Consider the following 19,547-nt stretch of genomic DNA (forward strand, 5'->3'; position numbering starts at 1 on the left):
TTGCCATGGCGAGTGCCTGGACCTCCCCACCCCGCCTCTCCCGGGCCTGCCTGGCGCGCATGCTCTCGTGCTATCGCTCTCTTGGCATTTTTCTGGGATTTTTTTTTAAATCAAAGCAACTTTCATCAACTATTTGGTTGCTCGAAATCCAGCTTCTCTGGAAAACTCAAGATAGAACACTTTATCCTTTCCCTTGTCAACTTTCAGAAGAATCACCTGGTCCCCACGTACCCTATAGGGTTCCTTTTAATGTCATTTGCAGTTGCTGCCGGTGCCACTCGATAGTTAAGCTCATTTTCTGTAGATTTTTTTTTTTAACTTTCTGTGTAGGCAATCGTATTTTTTTCTATGTCAAGTCTTAGAATTTTTCTTATTTTTACAGTGGCTAAGAATAAGTGTTACATAGGACGTTTTAAATCATGTCATCGTGAAAAATTTCAAGCGTACCAAAAAAACTTAAAGGATTGTATAGTAAAAACCCATATATGGACCATGTAGCTTCTACAGTTTTTATTTTACTAGATCTTTTCCTTTATATAGTTAATCTCTTCATCTCTCTATGCGTCTATTGTTCCATCATATATTTTGACGCATTTTGAAGTTAATGTCACATATCCGTGAACTTCAGTATGCAGGTCATTAACTAGAGCTCAGTGCGTGCTCAGGTTTTTCTCCCTCGACAAGGAATCCATGCACAATGAGATGCTCCGGTCTTAAGTATAGAGTTTTAGAGTTTGACAAATGCATGCACCCGTGCAATCCAAATCCCCATCATTCCCATTTATGCAAAGGTAGGACTCTCATCTGCTCCGAGACTGAGCCTGGGTAGGAATTTATGGGACTTTGTGGCTCCACCAGGAGGGAAGTCCTGCTCAGTTGGCAGCTCTCTGCAGACAGCTGTGTCTTGTTTGTCCCATACTCGGGATCCTTGATTCCAGTGGCCCGTGCTGAAGGGCCATCGTGAACGGTGAACAACAGCTGGAGGACTCGGCAGGTCTGAAAAATGAAATCAAAATAAGTCAAATGAAAGCAGGTCTTCGGTGGTGACTATCGGGGAGACTTCTGTGCACTGAGGCTGCAGCATCTTCTGTAATGAGTGATGGGTCTTTCCACCTCTCTGTTGTTAGTAACGTAAGGCACAGACGTCACGTTCTTACCACTTTATGTCCAAAAGAAAATGGCTTGTGTTCCCGGCTCCTTTGCAGCACAGCCTGTGCTGGCGAGCCACCTTCCGCCCTTGTGATGCTCCTGCTGGTGGGGGTCAGTGCTTCTTCCTTTCACACCTGTGCTGGAACTGCCGGTGCTTGATCTCCTCAGATCTTTGTGTCAACATCCTCTCTGAAAGCTTACGGACTCTTGGTTCTGTTTGATCTCAGACCAGATCGTTGCATGAGGTGGAAGACTCTGCGTTGGGTTCTCTGCTTCCCACCTCCGTCGTTTCTGACAAGAAGTCAGCTCTCATTCGTCCTCTCATTTCTCCAAATGTCAGGCTGCCTTTTTCTCTGACTGCTTGGGAGGTTTTGTCCTTGGATTATCACAGTTTGTAGTGGGCTTCTTTGTGGCCTTTTTTGGATACTATCTTATGATTCTCTAAGGTTCTTGAACTTGTAACATGTCTTTTACCAAGTCTGATCATTTTTGCCAATATATTTTAGGGTTTTTTTTTTTCTGCCCATTTCTCTCCTCCTAAGATTCCAGTTACATGTATGTAGGACTTTTTGATGATGCCCCACCAGTTCCTGAGAGTCTGTTCTTTTGTTATTCAGTCTTTTAAAAAAAAAATTAGTAGGGGCACCTGGGTTTCTAGGGATGCCTGCGGGGCTCAGTCAGTTAAGTGTCCCACTGTTGCTTCCTGCTCAGGTCATGATCTCAGGGCCTGGGATCTAGCATCAGGCTGTGGGCTCAGCGTGGAGTCAGCTTGAGATTTTCTCTGCCCCCTCGCCCCCACCCACTCATATGTGCTCTCTTCCTACAATAAATAAATCTTTTTAAAAAATCGTTATTGAAAAAAAATCTGTTATTCATATTGAATAACTTCAGTTGAGCTATTTTCAGGTTCACCACCTTTTTGTTCTCTGTCCTCCCAACTGCTATTACATTAATCTAGTAAAATTTTAATTTCAGGTATTTTCCTTTCCAATTCTAGAATTTGCTTGGTTCTTTTTTTATGCTTCTGTTTCTCTGCCCAGTTTCCCTATCTCTTTATGCCTTATGGGCATGTTTTCCTTTGTATCCTTGAACACACTTACATGGAGCCTCACTGTGTGCTCGTGGAGCTTGCATTCTGGGCGCAGCGTGAACAGAGAAGGGGAACAGAGAAGGGGAAGAAGCGAGATATGCTGTCTGTGGCGTGGCGAGTGTGCTGTTCGGTACGTTAGGCTGGGATGGGCTCGGGCCCACCTGTAAATGTTACGTCCTGGGAGGGCCTCCCTGAGAAGGTGGTGTGTGAGCACTGGGTACAGAGACCCAAGACAGGAGGCCTGGGGTGCGGTGGAGGCGGAGGTAAGGCAGCCAGCGGATGCCAGGTAGCTCGGCCCTCCCTGCGGGCCTCTGTGGGCCTCTCGGGTGTTTTCCTGTGATGACACACATCGGAAACCAATGTGAGCTGAAACCCTCCCTCCACTGCACACTGATCCTTCCTAACAACAAAGCATTTCTGGAAACATGCCCTGCGGGCATCGAGGCATGTGCTGCCTGGGGCTGGCCCTCCCATCGGCAAAGCACCGCCCTAGGCTTCTTCAGGCACCACTGCTGAGTGGTGCCGGCTGCCACCGTGCCCACTGGGTCCCTATTCTGGGACCGACACCTGTCCCCATGCAGAGAACATGCTGCCCACAGTCAGGTCTCTGTGGTGGGGAGGCTGTGCCTCAGTGGCCATCCTGGCTTCTAGACTCAGGAGTGCCCGTCACCCCACCAGAGGGCCAGAAACCATTCCCTTTCCAAGGGGTGTGAAGCTGGTCCTGACGTGTGTGGGAAAGGCAGGAGGAAGCCTGGTGTGCCCCCCGCAGCGACCCCCCAGTGGAGACCATGTCTGTGTGGGGTGAGGCTGCAGGGCCGCCCTGACCTCTGACCTGGGCGCGTGCCCTCCTACTTTTCAGATGAGCCGAACCTCCCCATTGTTTCTGATGAGCGTGTGTGTCAAACTGGACGTGCGAGCCTTGCGCATCAGCCAGGCCCTGTGCTCCTTCAGGTGACAAGGCGGTGCCCGTCAGCAGCATCAGGGAGGCCCAGAAACCGTGTTCACTGAGCACGTGGAAGACCCAGGACAGTAGAAAGTGACCCAGGTCGTTCTCCAGAACCGGTGGGAGGAGGGGGCCCTGCTGCGTGTGCACACAGGCAGGAGCTCAGCTGCGGTGCTGGCGGGAGGCCCTCCACGCAGGGCCCAGGCCCACACGGGTGCTCTGAGCAAATGTGCCGCCCGGGGTTGACGGGAGCAGAGTCCACAGCTACCCCACGCGCCTGAGCCAGCACTCCTGGCTCCCTGCGGCCAGGGGGCCCTCCAGGACACCCCTGTTGTCAGCCGCAGAGCAGCACTGACCGGCACGTCTTCAGGATTCCAGCAAGTTACTGCGAGACAAGCTTCGGTTAATTTTCATGCACAGGAAACAAAAGCCAAAGAAATGGTAATTATCGTGCCCTTCAGCCTGATATATGTTAAATACTTGGAATATATTAATCCTAAGAAATCTCTGTTGCTAGATCTAATTTCCGTCGACAGGAAGCATTTTCCTCTTTATCCAGAACCAGTAAAGCTAGCTGAGGTCATTACCATGAGTTTTGGTTTTGGGGCTAGCTGGTGACACCTGCATAGATCTGAGCAGCAGGGGACACCTGGGGCTAGGAAGTCTGGTTGCCGTGGTAACTGAGTGTTAGCACCGTGACAAGTGCAGTGGACGGAGGGTTGCTGTGTGGGCGTGCGGGTTACACAGGTCACTTCCTGCTCCCTGCAGCGCCCAAGGACATCCTGACAGCACAGAGTAGCAGTCCTCTAAACGATTCATAATTGGGAGCGTGCAGTTTAAAATGATTTAAGGTGTGAAGCTTTTAACCAACTCTTTCAAAAGTATCTATTTGCCAGAAAATTCACTGCTGTTCACGCAGTGATCAGACTTAAGTCCTACATGTGAAAGGTGGCATCCCTGGTTTGCCTCTCCTTTCAGAGATTAGGCTTCGTCTCGTGGACGAGAGCGCCACAGGTGCACGTCCTCCTGCCCAGTCCAGGCTGGCTGCGGAGGGTTCTTGGGCGGGTCCAGCTCCATGCAGGCCCTGGGGGCCAGGGCTGGGAGGGCAGGAGTGTGGCCCCATCTCTGGGGAGAGGCTGGCATCAGTACCACCCGTTCCCGAGGAGAAAGGACTGTCCCCATCTGTCCCGAGGGCAAGGTCAGCTCTGCCAGCCCCTGAGACAGCCAGAGGGCTTGCGTGGGCCGGGCCCCCCAAACAGGCCCACTGTACCTGCTGGCATGGTGGGCGGCACAGGGGGGCACGGGGCGGGGTGAGAGGCGTTGGCACCTGTGAGGGGCACGGTCACCCCAGAACTGTGTCTGGTGCACTCATCCTCACGGCACGAAAAGGGCCCCTGGTGCCATGTCAGCAACTGTGCAAAACAAACTGCCAGGCTGCGTCGTGGCTTCCCATCCGGCACAGGACCCGGGAGGATGAAGAAAGCGACTTTGAAGAGCTCCGCGCGCTCTCCAGTTGCCGTTGGGAGCCCCAGGCGGCCGCGGGTGGGGCCGCCCCACACAGGAGTGACAGCCCGTCAGAGGGGAGGCATCTTTCTCCTTTTTCCTGGTTTCTAACCTGAAGCTAATGGGTTTCCTGCTCCTCATGTGGATGGTGGCTGTCACTCTTGAAGGATCCATAGGTGCCACGCTTCATCATTCTAAGTAGCAGTAATGATGTGCAGGAAGGTGATGAGCCCTCGGTTGGCACGGTCTCTCCAGAGCGGCCGTCTGCGCGGCTTCCACCTCCAAAGCGTTGTCTTAGGTGATGTTTTTCTCCTGGGTCAGAAGCGGCCTCCTTTGTGGACCGTGATCCAAGGAGCCTCCGCAGAGGCCTGGCGTAGGCCTCCCGTCTGAGCCACCCCGTCCCGGGAAGACAGACCACAGAGGGGCAGCCAGGGCCCCCCACCCCGCGCTGCTCTCAAGGTGCCATGACCTTGGGCCACGTGCCCCAGGCCCAGCTCAGGCCTCTTGGTGCATTTTCTGGATGTTTAACAGACGAGCGTCTACACTGTCCGTGTGTCTCTAAGTAGAATAAAAACGTAAGCACCACTTCTATGTTCGCTTTATTTAGGGAGCAGGTGCCCCGAGCTGAGCCAGGGGCCAAGTGGGGCCAGGAGACCGAGGTCCACCCTCAGCATGTTTATGGGGTTTCCTCAGACTCACCCGCGGCCATCCTGGCAGACATGGCCGTGCGGCTTCCAAGGCTGGCTCAGGAGGGCACGGCCGGAGAGCACCCCCTCACCTCAGGATCCGTCCCCAGATGGTGGGGCTCTGGGCTGTGGCCGCTCACGGACACGGAGGGTGTGGGCAGCGGTGGCCGGCGCTGGGCTCTGGTCAGCACGGCGACAGGTTCGCGGTCCTGTGGGCAGGGGCGGGTGGCCGCCCTGCATGCAGTGACCAGGCCGCTCCTCGAAGGGCAGACGTAGCTCGGGTGCTGCCCTGCTGCTGCCTGACGGGCACACCGGCTGTCACGGTCCAAGTGTGTCCCCAACGCAGCCTGTTCAGCACTTGTCCACATTATTGGAAATTAGCCGTAGCCACAGAAGTGACCGTTCCAGAAACCGGCAGCTGCATGGCGTCGGGCGTGGCGGCTTCCTAATGGGTGTTCGCTAACCATCCACCCCAAGGCCACCGGCAGGATGGGGTGGAGCCTTCTGGGGCCACCATGGAAATGACATTTTTTTTTTTTTATAAATTTTTATTTATTTATGATAGTCACACAGAGAGAGAGAGAGAGAGAGAGAGGCAGAGACACAGGCAGAGGGAGAAGCAGGCTCCATGCACCGGGAGCCCGATGTGGGATTCGATCCCGGGTCTCCAGGATCACGCCCCGGGCCAAAGGCAGGCGCCAAACCGCTGCGCCACCCGGGGATCCCTGGAAATGACATTTTTTTTAAAAAGATTTTTATTTATTTGAGAGAGAAAGAGAGTGAGGGGAAGAGCCAAGTGAGAATCTCAGACGCCGCACTGAGCGTGGAGCCTGACATGGTGAGATCACGACCTGAGCCAAAGCCAAGAGCCGGACACTGCACTGGCGGAGCCACCAGCGCCCCCAAAGCTGTAAGCAGGGTCTGCACGGCTGTGAAGGAGCCAGCCTGCTGCCTCCCCTCCGGAAAAGGACCTGAGGACGGGCTGACAGGCACAGGCACCTCACGGCGGGACTCAGGACGTGGGGCCCAGTGGGACGTGGCGACTGCGTTGGGGTCAGACTTGCAGCTGGAGCCCGACCTGGGAGCCCCGCGCCCACCGTGTGCTATGGGCAGCAGGCGGGTAGCACGCCGGGCATCTGCCTTCCGGGGTCACGGCCGTCAGACTCGACGCCATGCAGGCGGGGCACACCGCGGCAGCGGGTTGTGCGGGTGGCCCTTTCCCCTCCACGGCCGCGGCCGGCGAGGAGGCGGTTCCTGCCACATGCGGGGGGGAGGTGACCATGTCCCAGCACACGTAAGTCCCCAAGGTGGCAGTGTGTCCCCTGCCCACCCCGTCACCTGCTCGCTGGCACTTCGGTGGTCTCTGGGCTCTGCCATTCGCACATCACTTTGATTGGTGTCACTCAAACAGCGTTATTAAAATTCTGCTCGTCACATCTGTGCAAAGTGATGTGGCAATTAGAGAAGGCGGGCCTGCGCTCTGGGGAACGCTCTGCATCCACGTGAGCGTCTCAGAGTCCACGAGGGGTTTCCAGGAAGCACAGGCAGGGCCAGCCTGCACTGGGGGGCTCAGGGTGCCCGCAGTCTTCCCGTCGACCGCCCCCCTGGCCACGCCCGGTGGCTCACTTGTGCTGGGCTCCATTTCCTCCCCACACGGGAGGGCCCGGGGCAGGCAGCAAGGACGGGGACGCCCTCCCACCGCCCAAGCAGCCACCCCTGGGCGTGCCACCCTTGGCGCTGCCTTCGGATCCCGTGGCCGCCCCACATCCTGAGGTCACGTGTATTTTAAACCGACCCCAAGTGAAAGGAGTTACCCTCAAGATAAAAGTAGAGAAAGTGTCCTGTAAGAACAAAGCCTGTTTACCCCGGGTTGAGCCCAGAGGGGAGTGTGCAGCTGTGGAGCAAAGGCCACTGTCAGCATGGGCGCGAGGACAGCCTCCACCCAATGTCCGCAGCCGGTCTGCGTCCGGAACCTCGTGAAACAGACTCACGGCTAATGCTTCCTGCATTTTTCCTTCTTGGGGTTCTGACCAAAGCTGGGGTTCCCAGCTCTGGTTCGGGCAGGTAGTCCAGGGGGCCGGGCTGCGCCCACGTGGGCGTCCCACACACCGTGTCCCCACAGAGGGTGGCCCCGGGGCCCCGGGCCCGGCCTTGCCCGAGCAGTCTGCCCCACGGTGCTCCCCTCGACCGACCTGGCGGTACCCTGGGTCCTGCTTCCCCACCTCACATCCCCTCCCTGGGAGCTCCCTCCCCTGGGAGCCCCCCTCCCCAGTGCTGTCCAAGCTGGTTTCTGAGGCTGGACTCCTCTGGGCAGAGGCAGGCTGCACGCCAGTGGCCCCGGCGTCCCCAGCACAGGTGCGCGTGGCTGCGGCGAGCCCTCAGAGATGCCTCACTGCAAGCCGACCCCTCCCAGGGAGGGGCTGGAACCGGGACTTCAGAAAGCCACAGAGCCCAGGAGTAAATGCGCTCCCCCATTTTCCTGATGAAAATGCCAGACTACAGGAAGTATCAAATAGGGGCACGGCGAGAACCCCTAAACCCACACCAAGGCTGCACGGGGCGTCCACTCCATGGGTTTGGCCGCGTCCCTCGTCCTCACCTTTACCACGTCTCAGAGCAAGTGCAGACCTCCAGAGCCGTCTGTCCGGCCCTAAAATCTTGGGTTCAGAACTCATTTAGGTTTATCTGTAAATCCCAAGCAGTGAAACGCACAGACCTTCCTTCAGGTGCCTGATGAGGTGTCACCCCGGCGTCCCTGGTGGCCAGGTTCCCCTTTCTTTCTCCTCTATCAGTTTTGCTCATTCTAGAACCTGCTGTGAATAGAACCATAGCACGTGGGCCCTTGTCTAAGCATCTTTCGTGTTGCATAGTTTCTGAGCAGAAGGAGATTAAAGGGAACGTGTGCAGCTCACACAACGACGTGCGGCTTCCTCCTAAAGGCTGAGACCTGCTTCAGGTCCCAACGCAGGGAGCGTGAGAACACGGAGCCCCCGGCCCACTGTGTGTGCCCCAACGCCTACAGGCCCTGCTGTGGAGCCTGGGCCCCCCTGCCCTCGCACCGGGCAGATGGGGGCAGAGTCGCTGTGTGTTCAGACCCTCGCGTGAGGTCATGGGGCCAGTTGAGCCCCTCAGGGAAGGACGCAGTGAGCGGGAAAGGCTTCCCAGGCCTGCGGGCTGCGGGTGCTGAGTCCGGGTCCCCTCCCGCGGAGGGCCAGCTGGGGTGCCGCGCTCGTCCTGCCATGCCCACTGCCAGACGCCCTGGCTGGAGGCCGGGATGGCCTGGGGCCAGAGGATGCATCCCGGGTTAGGGGCCACGGAGGTAGACCACGTTGGGTGGGGCCACGTCCCTGGGGAACGTGTGTTGATGCTGACCCAGCCTGTGCTTTCGCTGTCATCCCTGCAGGATGGGAGTCCCAGCTTCTGGAAACAGGATTCCTGGGGATCTTCCTCTGCCCTCTCTGGACTCTGTCTCGATTGCCCAGGGGGACCCCCCCGTCCCGGATCGTTCTGTGGGGCTTCCGGTGGCTGATTTTCAGAATCATGCTTGGAGCAGTAAGTAGAACTTTTATTTGCTGTGTTTCAGGGAAACACTGCCTGGGTGGCGGGGCCCCTTCCGCTGTTCCCGTGTTCCCTGTGTTCAAGCACCTGAAACACCACGGCCCCCCGCCCTTTCTGTGGAATGGGTCACAACTCACAGGAGGAGTCTCTGGGCAGCTGCACCTTTGTCCCCTGCCCTCCTGGAGTTTCTGGAGTGCCTGAAACGCTGGGCCCGTGGATTGGCCACTAAGATGTGCCAGTCGGGGCTTTGATCATGCCCCCACCTACCGATCGGGTTAGGCCCCTCGGTGGAGGCTAAGTGACAGCGACCAACGCTATGGGAGGCTGTTCGGCCCGGCCTGTCGCGGTCCCGTGTGTGCCGTGGGACAGGTGTTGGTGTGGTTCTGCGCTCGCCGCCTTGGCTCTCCCGCGTTAGGTGTGCAGCGGGCTTCTGACGGAAGGGCGCACGGCCCCGGGCCCACCCCAGGGACGCCACGGCCTCAGCGGGGTCTCCTGAACGCCAGCCTGTGGGCGGCCCCATCTCTCCCATGTGGCTGGTCCGTGGCGTACGCACTTCCCACCAGCTGTTCTCTCTGTTCGCGCCTGCCCTGGGCCCCGGACCCCGGCATCCCTGGGCCCTTGCAGGTGCACAGGTGCTTCCGCCTCCGCCTCCACCTCCGGGCTTCGTCAAGTTCTTCAGAAACTCTCTGAACCTTTAAATCCAGAGTGACCTGCTTCCTTCTGGCCCCCAACTAATGAGGTGCAGGACTTGGCAAATGGCGTCACTTCCTCTTGCGTCCTTCCGTCGTTGTCCTGGACGCCCTGTCACGTGGGTACCGAGGTACCCGTCTGCTGCAGCCCCCGGGCAGAGCCAGCACAGGTCACGAGAGCCAGCAGCTCCGTCCCCTCAGCGCAGACGCCCGTAGCCCGCAGGAGGCCCCTGTCCCTGCCGGCGGCCCCATGTGGCCCTGTCGGACTCAGGCAGCCTGGCCAAATCTCCGGGAGGCCACCTCCACCACCCCCCCCCCCCCGCGCTGTGTAACTGGTGTTTCATGGTGGGCTCCCATGGACCCCTGGGGCTTCCCTGATGCCCCCACACCCTGTATCTGTGTGGCCAGCCTGTCATTGCCCTGTTGCCCCCAAATCCTGAGGGTCCGTGAGAGACGGGCTTCCCGGGGGTGCGGACCGCTCCAGCTCCTTAGTCACAAGCCTGCACTTCACGTGCCGCCCAGACGCTGCAGCAGCTTCATCCTACGCAGGGAGGCCGCAGGTGCCCGGGAGTGCAGGGGACACGGGGGCCGGGCTGCAGGTGAGGGAGCCCAGGAGCACACGCTTGGCCCTGGCATGGCGGGCACAGTGCCCAAGTGGGGACAGGTGTGTGTGGCCGTGGGGCTCAGACCCCCCACGCGGCGCGGTCCCGGGCTCCCTGCCACACAGGCACAGAGGCGGGAGTCCTGAGGCTCACAGCCCTTCCCTGGCGACACTGACGTCACTGTGTGGTCACGACACACGGTATCAGGCTGTGGCTCTGTGTCCACCTAGTGCTTCACTTTGGATTTTCTCCTCAGCTTCTTTTAAAAATCATAACATGTGCAGCGTCTCCGCTCCCCCCGGGGACCAGCCTGGGACGGCAGGTTCGGGGTGCGAGTGGAAAGGCACGGGCCCCACTAAGCATGGCCAGGGCGGGGGGCGCAGCCGTTGGGCTGCCGTGTGCCAGCCTGGTGATGCGGGGGGGAGCGGCGCCCACGGTGCCTGACAGCGCCCTGGAGCACCGTTCACGGCGTTTTGATTGACTGTTCACAGCAGCTGGATGAAAATTGTCAGATGCGCTAAAAGGGGTAATTACTGGATCCCGTGTGCGTGCCGGGTGTTACTCATCCTCCTCCGCGGGCAGGTGGAGACCCGGCGGGCCTGTGAGGCGGGGCGCCGTTGCCGGGCCTTGTGCGCCCAGAGGACCCTGGAGGCCTGCGGGGAGAGCTGCCCACCGCACCTTTGTCACCTGCAGCCGGGGCACACACCCAGAGGCTGGGGGCTCCTTGAGCCCGGGCCCAGGGAGTCGCAGAGCTGTGCGTACCCGGCCTCTGGCCCTGGAGCACCCAGGGTGGGTGCGCGTGGCCTCCCGGGGCTGCCGGGGCCAGAGGGTGGCCGCTGCAGCTGCCCGCTCTCAGCGCAGAGCTAGAGCTGGACCCAGGGCCTGTGCGACTCGTCACACCCACCGCACGACAGCGGGGCCGGGGGGACACGGCAGGCGCCTGGCTGGCTGCTCTCTGCCTCGCAGCCTGCGGAATTGGAGGGCAAAGTGCGGAGGGGAGGGCGCTGGGCACAGGAGCCCCCAGGACACGGCACTCCTGCGACTGCAGGCTTGCACTCCTGTGGGTGCTGGCCTCATCGTGAGAAGCGCGCACACACACACACACACACACACACACACACACGCCAACCTCTAGCCCGAGGACACTTCCTGTTGCTGAGCAACGTTCTCCAGGAGCAGAGCTGAGGCGGGTGGTTCAGGGCTGAGGACCGGCCAGCCTCGGGGATCACGCCACCGAGAGGTGGTGCCCTGGGCCGTCCTGGCAGGGGAGCTGCTGATGTGCAGGCGGGGGGGGAAGGTTCGCGGCAGGGACCCAAGGGGGCTCCGTGCTGCTGCTAGAGCTTTCCCGAGCGCTGAGACGTTTTCACAATACAAACCTGAACACCCTACGCACTGGACGCACGTAAGGTTGGCAGTTAGAGGAGATAGTGTGGGTCTCAGACGTGAATTACCGACACTCACAGAAGAAACAGAACATCAGAAACTCTCGGGGATGCAGCACCTTTCCTACTGCGAGAACCCGAGGCCCAGAAGTTCTCACTGAAGAGCTCGATGGACATTTACAGAAGGAACGGTGTGGGGCCTGCCCATGCGTATCCAGAAAGCAGAGGGGAGCCTTCCCAGTTCCCGTCCATCAGGCCAGTGAGGACAAGGACGTTTCAGAGCACAGTCCCGTATCCTGGGACGCACTGACCGAGCACCAGGTGTGGGGGAGACCTCAAGGTCTCATTGGGGGTCGTCATCTCGACTAACGGGGGGAAGCACTGTTCACTGGTGTACAGCTGGCGGAACCTCTCCCAGCACACGAGGAACAGGAGGTTTCTTCAGCCTGATGCCTGATGCCACGCGCACCCACTCCAGGTGCTCCACCCCAGGTGCTCCACCCCCATGCTGCTCTTGCCTGTGGGGCACTGCAAGTCCCCAAGGTGGGGAGCACCCAGGCATCCCCCTTGTCACACCTGGCTGACACCGTTCTAAAGATCGCGGCTTGTACAAAAGAGCAAGAAAAAATAACCAAATGCCTGTCGCTGCGAGTGACACAAGGAGGTCATGTGTGGAGAATGGCGAGGTCCCCGGAGCCACTGAGTGCAGTCAGCCAGGTCAGAGGCTGTTGGACAGTGAGATGTTAGGCGGTCACAGTCCCACTGTCCCGAGCTCTGTCTCCCCATCCATACCACCCAGACGGCCTACCGCATCCACGACCCAGTGGCCGCCAGCGCCAGCCGGGATGCTGCCAGGGGCCCCCGTGGGCGAGAGGCTGCACCCGAGCCAATGACCTCGTGCTGCCGGGTGACAAAGCAGTTTCTGCGTCCCCAGAATCAGACCTCGTCAGGTGGGCCGGAGGACAGTCACGGGACGGCTGCCGAAGTGCATGAAGACTCGAGGCACAAGCCCTCCCCGCGTTCCCAGGGGCCCCTACGGCTCGCCCACAGCAAAGCTCCTTGCGCCTGCCACCACCCCAGCGTGGACGCCCCACAAGGCGGGGGGTGAGGGGCCCCCGGTGACTTCAGGAGCTGGGAGAAACCAACACCGAGTGCCCTCTGGACACGCCTGCTGCCGAGCTCTGGGAAAACCCATGGCCCCTCAGAGGAGCCTGCCAGAAGCCTCCTTGGGGCAGGTGTCCAGCCCAGAACCCGGACCGGGTCCCTACGTTGCCTTTGTATGTTCTCCTTCAGTGGCTGTCTTTTCCTTCATTTCTACCGAAGCCTCTCTGTCTTGATCTGTGGTGTCCTTGTTGTTTCATTTGTTTTTCTAACCAAGTCTCTGGTTGAGCCTTTGTGAATGTATCAAATAAATACATTGAGTCATTGGGGTTTTTTACAGAAAAATTTTAAGTACGTCACTAATAACATCCAAAAGCATAAAATACTTAGGAAGTTTTAACAGCCGCCCAACGCTCTGTACCCGACCAGCTACCAGACGTTGCTGAGAGAAATTAGAAAGCCGTCAGTAGACAGCTAGCACATGAGTCCCAAGCCCCAGAGCTGCTCACTGCCCGCTGTCCCCGAACTGATCCATAGATTCCATGCTACCCAGACGTAATCCTGGAAAGATTCTCGACCTAGAAGCTGATGGACTGACTTAGACTTGTATGGAAATGCCACAGGCGTAGAACAGCCAAAAACTCTCCGGTACATTATAGGAGTCACTTGTTCCAGGATTTCCCAGAGGTCCCAGCTGGCGAGACTGGACAGTGAGGGCATAAGGACAGATGCCCGGATGGGCGGCACAGTCCACGGTCCGTAAATAGTACCCCACGGAAATCACTGTCACGTAATTTTTGACAACTGACCGAGTCCCTTCCCGTGAGAAAGCCCAGCACCTTGGCCGTGTGGTGCGGGGGCGTCTGCGGGGGTGGCCCCGGCCTGCACACCACGCCCACGTGGGAAGTTACCTGCGATGGGCTGCAAATGCAGAAGCTGCAGCCCCAGCACTTGAAGATCACCAGATATTTTTACAGTTTGGGACGGGCCACGATTTCTTAAAACACGGAAAACATTAACACAAAAGGCAAAGATGGATACGCTGGACACCATTAGAATGAGGATCCTCCGTTCCCTGCAGGGAACCATGGGGACACAGAGCCTGTGTTGGGTCCGTAAAGAACACGTAAAACCCAGTAACAAAGATGATTCAGCATCAGAAGGGGGGATTTTTAGCAAATACTTCACACGACAGGCCTGCACATGGCCGTTACAAGCCCCTGAAACACTGCTCGAAGCCCTGGCCATCAGGGAACCAGAGGCCGCGCACCCACAGGAAGAGCCGAGCTCGGTGACGACAAGCGTCCTAGCTCGAGCTGCACAAAAGACCGCAGAGTGGGTGGCTTGAACAGCTTTTACTGCCTCGTGGTTCTGGAGGCTGGCAGCCTAAGACCCGTGTTCCGGTGCATTCTGTCCCTGCGGGGACTCTTCCTGACTTGTGGATGGCCGTCCTCATGCAGTGTCCTCAGCCGGTGGGGGCAGAAGCTCCAACGTCTCTAACGCATGCACGAATCCTGTTGGGTCAGGACCCCATCCTTATGGCCTCGTTTACACTGATTTCCTCAACCTGTATACGCCACCCTGGGGGCCAGGGCTTCAGCCCACAGATCCCCGAGGACACAGAGGTCAGGCCCTTCACAGCAGGGCTGCATTGCTCTCCTGCGGGCTTGAGAAACGGTGCCGGTGCTGAGTGGTGGCAGCCGCTGAGGCAGTTCCACGGCCAGCCTGCTGCACGCTCTGCCCCTCGGGGCTAACCCACGGGGGCTGGAGACACGCTCTAGAAGCCTTCTCCTGGCCCCAGGAACTGGAAACCAAGCACGATCCATCAGCAGCAGGATGGGGGACCCACGCTACTTCCCCGGAATGGAAAGCACTCAGCAGAGTAGAGGAATGACCACCGACACTCAGAGGACCCAGCCATCTCGCAGGCGGATTCTGGGCACAGAAGCCAGGGGCGCCCTGTGGGTCCTTGTGCAGCAGCTTCCAGAACCAACAGAGCCGGCCGTGGCCGCAGACATGGAGCAGCTCGCCTCTGAAGGATCTGGGGTGGGGACTGACCGGGGGGGCATGCAGGAACTCTGGGGCCATGGAAGTGTCTTCTGTGCGGACGGGGGAGGGTCCACAGGCACGCGCGTGCACAAAAGCTTCTCAGCTGCGTGCTTTGGGGTGGGACATAAATCATTCTTTGAAGCCTAACAAGAGGTGAAGAGCCGGGGGAAGCCTGGGGGACAGGGCCAGTTGGCCCCACCCAGAGCAGACATCTGACAAAGTGGCAGGTTTTCCTTGGCGTTCTTCCATTGAACAGCAGAGGAAAGACCATTAGCCCGGCCAGCGGCTTCAGCTCGAGAGAGGACCACAGGATACGGCTTCCTGGCCAACACCCCGCACCCACCGCAGGCATGGGCGGTGCGGGGCGAGACGTGGCACTTCCTCTCCTAGCTGTGCGCGCCCACTGACAGGTTACGCGACGGCCCCGGACCCTGTGGCCCCTTACTGTTGGCACGTTAGGTTCCAGGCGGTGTCAGGAGCACTTCCCCGCTACCCCGTGCAGCCTCAAGCCAGCCTGGGGTGCTTGAGGCTGCAGGTGGTTCTCCGGGGACCGGGGCCTCCCGCTTCAAGCTGCTGGGTTGGCAAGTGGCCCTGCGGTGCAGGTGACCCCACTGGACTTCCTTCCTCAAAACAGATGTTCACCTGTGCCCTCCTGCTGGAACGGGGCAAACGCGCACCAGATGCTTCTCTGGAAAAGCTTTGGAACATTTCTTGCATGTTTCAGCTCAGTTTTCTTTTAAATGCATAGATTTCAACCATATTAAGGTGGAGAATCTTTTTCATTTGCAGAAAATGGCAAAGAGCGTGGGTGTCTGAGTCACTGTATTTAAGATAATAGTTTGCTCTTCATTATGCTCTAAAAAGGTTTTCACTTTGTTCTGAAATCTCCACTTTTGTCAAGACAGAAATACGTACGTGTGTCTGCAGCTCAGTTGGTACCGGCCGGCTTCATCCCAGAGCACGTGAGCGAGCGTCTCCGCTTCTGGTCACCGAAGCCCAAGCCCTTTGCGTCTGGCACCTGCGCTCCCCAGGGCGGACCGGACAGGGGGACAGGGTTGTCCCCGTGGCTTCAAAGCCAAATTGTCCTGGGCTGGTCCTGTGCCGAGGGCTGAGGCCTCCGCTGCTAACATTCTGGGGAGCAAGGCAGGTCCTTGTTGCCAGGAATTTTCAGAGCTAGACAGGGAGGCAGGATGTGGTTTCAGTCTGGACAACTGAGACACACCTGCTCTGTGTGCTGCCCCCCTCAGCTCCCCTCTGGGGGTGCACGCAGCCCCAGTTTGCAGGCCGCAGGCAGGCAGAGGCTCTTTGCTGCTCCTCCTCCTGTGAGAACTCCTGGCTTTGGCTCAGGTCATGATCTCAGGGGCATGAGATCGTGCCCCACGGGGCACTGCTCAAGATTCCCTCTCCCTCTCCTTCCCGCTCTGCCCCCCCTCCCAAATTATACCCTGAATTCTTACCAGATTGCAGCTGAAGCGAGCCGTTGTCATCATGAGCTGTGTATTTTGCTGTGGCTGCAGCAGGCTGTTTGCAGGTACAGTGAGCGGAGGGTGCAGCAGGAAGGGGGGCGTGCAGCACAGCCCCCGGGCGCCTCTCACAAGCTGGCAGGGCGTCTAGGTGACCCCCGGGTGACCGCAGTGAAGAGATGCCAGTGTCCTTTCCAGCAGCTTGGTCAGCAGGGGTGTGACTGTTGAGCCCTGGGCCACTCACGCTCATGGCTGTCCTGCCGGCTGTGGCACCCGCGGTGAGGCCCTTCCGATGCTGCTCGCGTGCAGACCGTCCTGTTAACGCAGGAGCAAAAGCCGTACCTGAGATGAAAAAAAGCAGCCTGTGGACCGACGTTATTTCCAGGTCCACGTCTGGCAGAGCCGGAGTCACAGCCAGGCTGTGAGGAGAGACTTTCCTCAGACGCAGGCGGTCGGCCTGAGGCCCTTGGGTATGGGTCACCCGTTTTAAACCAATAGCTTAGATGACACGGATAGATTCCTTCACAAATGCAGCGTCCCAAAACTGAGGAGGAAACAGGAAACCGACACAGCTCCGTGTCTGTTAAATACATTGGACCTGTAATCAAAACCCTTCCAGACAGAAGTGTGGGCCCAGACGGCCTCCCAGCAGAATCTAGCAGACGGATGGCACCCCGCCCCCAGACTGTTGGGGACCGGCAGAGGCGGGAACACTTCCCAGGGGGTTTTGATGTGACTGTGAAACCAGACCTGACGAGGTCATTACAGAAGGGGGAGAGAGACCAGCATCGCCCAGGAGCAAAGGCACAGACACTCTTCGCAAAACATCAGCAAATCAAATCCAGCAACAGAAAAAGGCTCTGTCTATTTCAGGAATGCAAGGTTGGTTTAACATTTGAAAAAAGGAACGCAGCTCACAACAGTGACAAGAAAGCAGCACGTGCAGGGGCAGCACACGCGATAGTTTGACAACCGTGCGTGATGGCGGGGGGACTCCCTCGTGACAGCCAGCCCGGCCTCGCTGCTGGGGACGGGAACGTCGTGTTGGAAGCCTCGCTGCAGAAGGCTGGAGAAAGAAAGCAGCAGCACAAAGCTTGGAAGGGTAACGAGGACACTGTTGTTCACACAGGCGCGATTAGAGATGCAGAAAACCTGGCGGAACGTGAAAAGCAACTAGTGAAACGAGCATGCGAGCTTCACGAGGCTGCAGGACGCGAGGGCGGGGTGAAGCCGGTCGTACCTCGTATGCTCTGAAGAGATCATCAGAAGACAAGGCCTTGAAAGTACTGCCCTCCACCGCCGGGAGAGCCTTCCGTGCCTGCAGGAGCCTGGCTGCGGACGTCGACTGCCCGCGCGCAGCAAGTGCAGGCATGGCGGCCCGAGCCCGACCTGCCCCGCGCGCCACACCTGTTTCACCCAAGCTTAGTGCAGAGTCAGGGCAGTTTCCGTCAAAGTCCCAGTGGGCTACTGGGAGAAGTTAACATGCTCACTGTAACGCGCACGAGGGAAAACAGAGAATCTTGAAAAAGAACAAAGCTGGGACACAAACTGCCTGATTTTACAGCTTAATTTAAAATGAAGGGATCCCTGGGTGGTGCAGCGGTTTGGTGCCTGCCTTTGGCCCAGGGCGCGATCCTGGAGACCCAGGATCGAATCCCATGTCCGGCTCCCAGTGCATGGAGCCTGCTTCTCCCTCTGCCTGTGTCTCTGCCTCTCTCTCTCTCTCTCTCTCTCTCTCTCCCTCTCTGTGGCTATCATAAATAAATAAATAAAAATTAAAAAAAAATAAATAAAATAAAATAAAATAAAATAAAATAAAATAAAATAAAATAAAATGAAGGGATCCCTGGGTGGCACAGTGGTTTAGCCCCTGCCTTTGGCCCAGGGCGTGATCCTGGAGACCCGGGATTTAATCCCACATCAGGCTCCCAGTGCATGGAGCCTGCTTCTCCCTCTACCTATGTCTCTGCCTCTCTCTCTCTCTCTCTGTGTGACTATCATAAATAAAATTTAAAAAAAGAAAAAAGAAAGGTAAAATGAAGTGTGGCATTGACCTGTGCTAGAAAAATGGACCCGGAGCCGAGCGCCCAGAAATGGGCCACAGCTCCCCTGTCGGCTGGCACTCGACCAGGGGCCCCCTCTTAACCAGCGATACTGAAGCGTGGGGAATCAGAGCAAACTCTGCCACCAGGTGGACCGTTGGCCAAAGCGTGGAGGGACACCCGGCGGTACCTCGCGGAAGCCCAGCCACACGGGTACAGTCGACCCTCCAGCCCAGGCACGAGGTCCCTGGGGCTCACAAACGTAAAAGCCAAGAACATAAATGTTCCTGCAGACAACACGGTTACCGTGCGGTGGGCACACATTTCTTTGGCCGTAGCATTAAAAGTAATTTTTGCTAAACATACTTCATTTGATGCTAAAATTTGCATTATGAAAACCCAGCACTGAGAACGAGCGGGGAAGCCAGTGCCGGGAGAAACCCCCACAGTGCCCAGGCCCAACCCCACATCCCGGACAGACCGCCGCAGCGGGAAGGTGGACACACGGCTGAGCACACGCGGAGGAGACCCGATGAGCCCAGAGGGGCGGGGGCAGGGGTGCAGGCCCCCACCAGGCAGGGCGCATGCCTGCCGTGTGAGCCGGCCTCCCCCACCCTGTGGGCTGCGTGGAAGGAGACCCTGGCCCACGCAGAACAGCTCCGCGTCCATCCACGGGGTGTAACAGAGGCGCGTCTGACCCCCGAATCCTGAACGCGTGGAGTGCAGCCTGCCCGGCCCGGAACAGAGAGCAGCGTCCAGCAGGCAGGGCCTCCTGTGAGCGGGGCATGGAATAGTCTGGAAGGCATCCGGAGGACGTTCTGTGGGGGGCACACCTGCATCCCATTCCGGGCGACAGGAACCTGCTCGTGTGCAGCCGTCAGAGCACTTAGGCGGTGTGTGTGTTTAGTGTAAGCCAGCCCAGCCTTGGGGAGCACGGCTCGCAGGGTGACTTCTGACACGCCCCCTTGCCGTGGGACGCAGCCCTGAGATGGCGCCCACCTGGGGGGGCACCAGCGGGTCGTCGGCGCCCCGGGCCCGGGCAGCATAGGCAGAAGCGTGTTCCTCACGGCCTGACCCGTGCACGTCGGGGTGCTGTCCAGCGAGGCTCTGACGCTTGCTGGTGGGGCCGGGCCACACCTCCTCTCCATGGGGAGACTCCCCCTCCCGCTAGGAAGTTTCCAGCAGAGGTGGGGCTGCAGCGGGGAGCGAATTGGGCTGTGTGCGGGTCCCCTCTTCTCCTTCGAGGCCTGGCGGCCGCCTTGACAAAGAAGCCAGGCTCGTCTCCTGGGC

General features: G+C 58.4%; 1 protein-coding gene across 7 annotated transcripts in view; it reads left to right on the top strand.

The window, feature by feature from the left end:
* Positions 1 to 19,547, top strand: part of LMF1 (lipase maturation factor 1) — an 88,216-nt gene that overhangs the window by 39,540 nt on the left and 29,129 nt on the right. For all 7 annotated transcript variants that reach the window (XM_049111570.1, XM_049111572.1, XM_049111568.1 and 4 more), the window contains one exon: positions 8,775 to 8,923. In XM_049111570.1, coding sequence (XP_048967527.1) covers positions 8,775 to 8,923 — 149 coding nt within the window. The remainder of the gene's footprint in view (positions 1 to 8,774; positions 8,924 to 19,547) is intronic.

The sequence above is a fragment of the Canis lupus genome, chromosome 6 (assembly GCF_003254725.2).
Source record: "Canis lupus dingo isolate Sandy chromosome 6, ASM325472v2, whole genome shotgun sequence".
Lineage (NCBI taxonomy): Eukaryota > Metazoa > Chordata > Mammalia > Carnivora > Canidae > Canis > Canis lupus.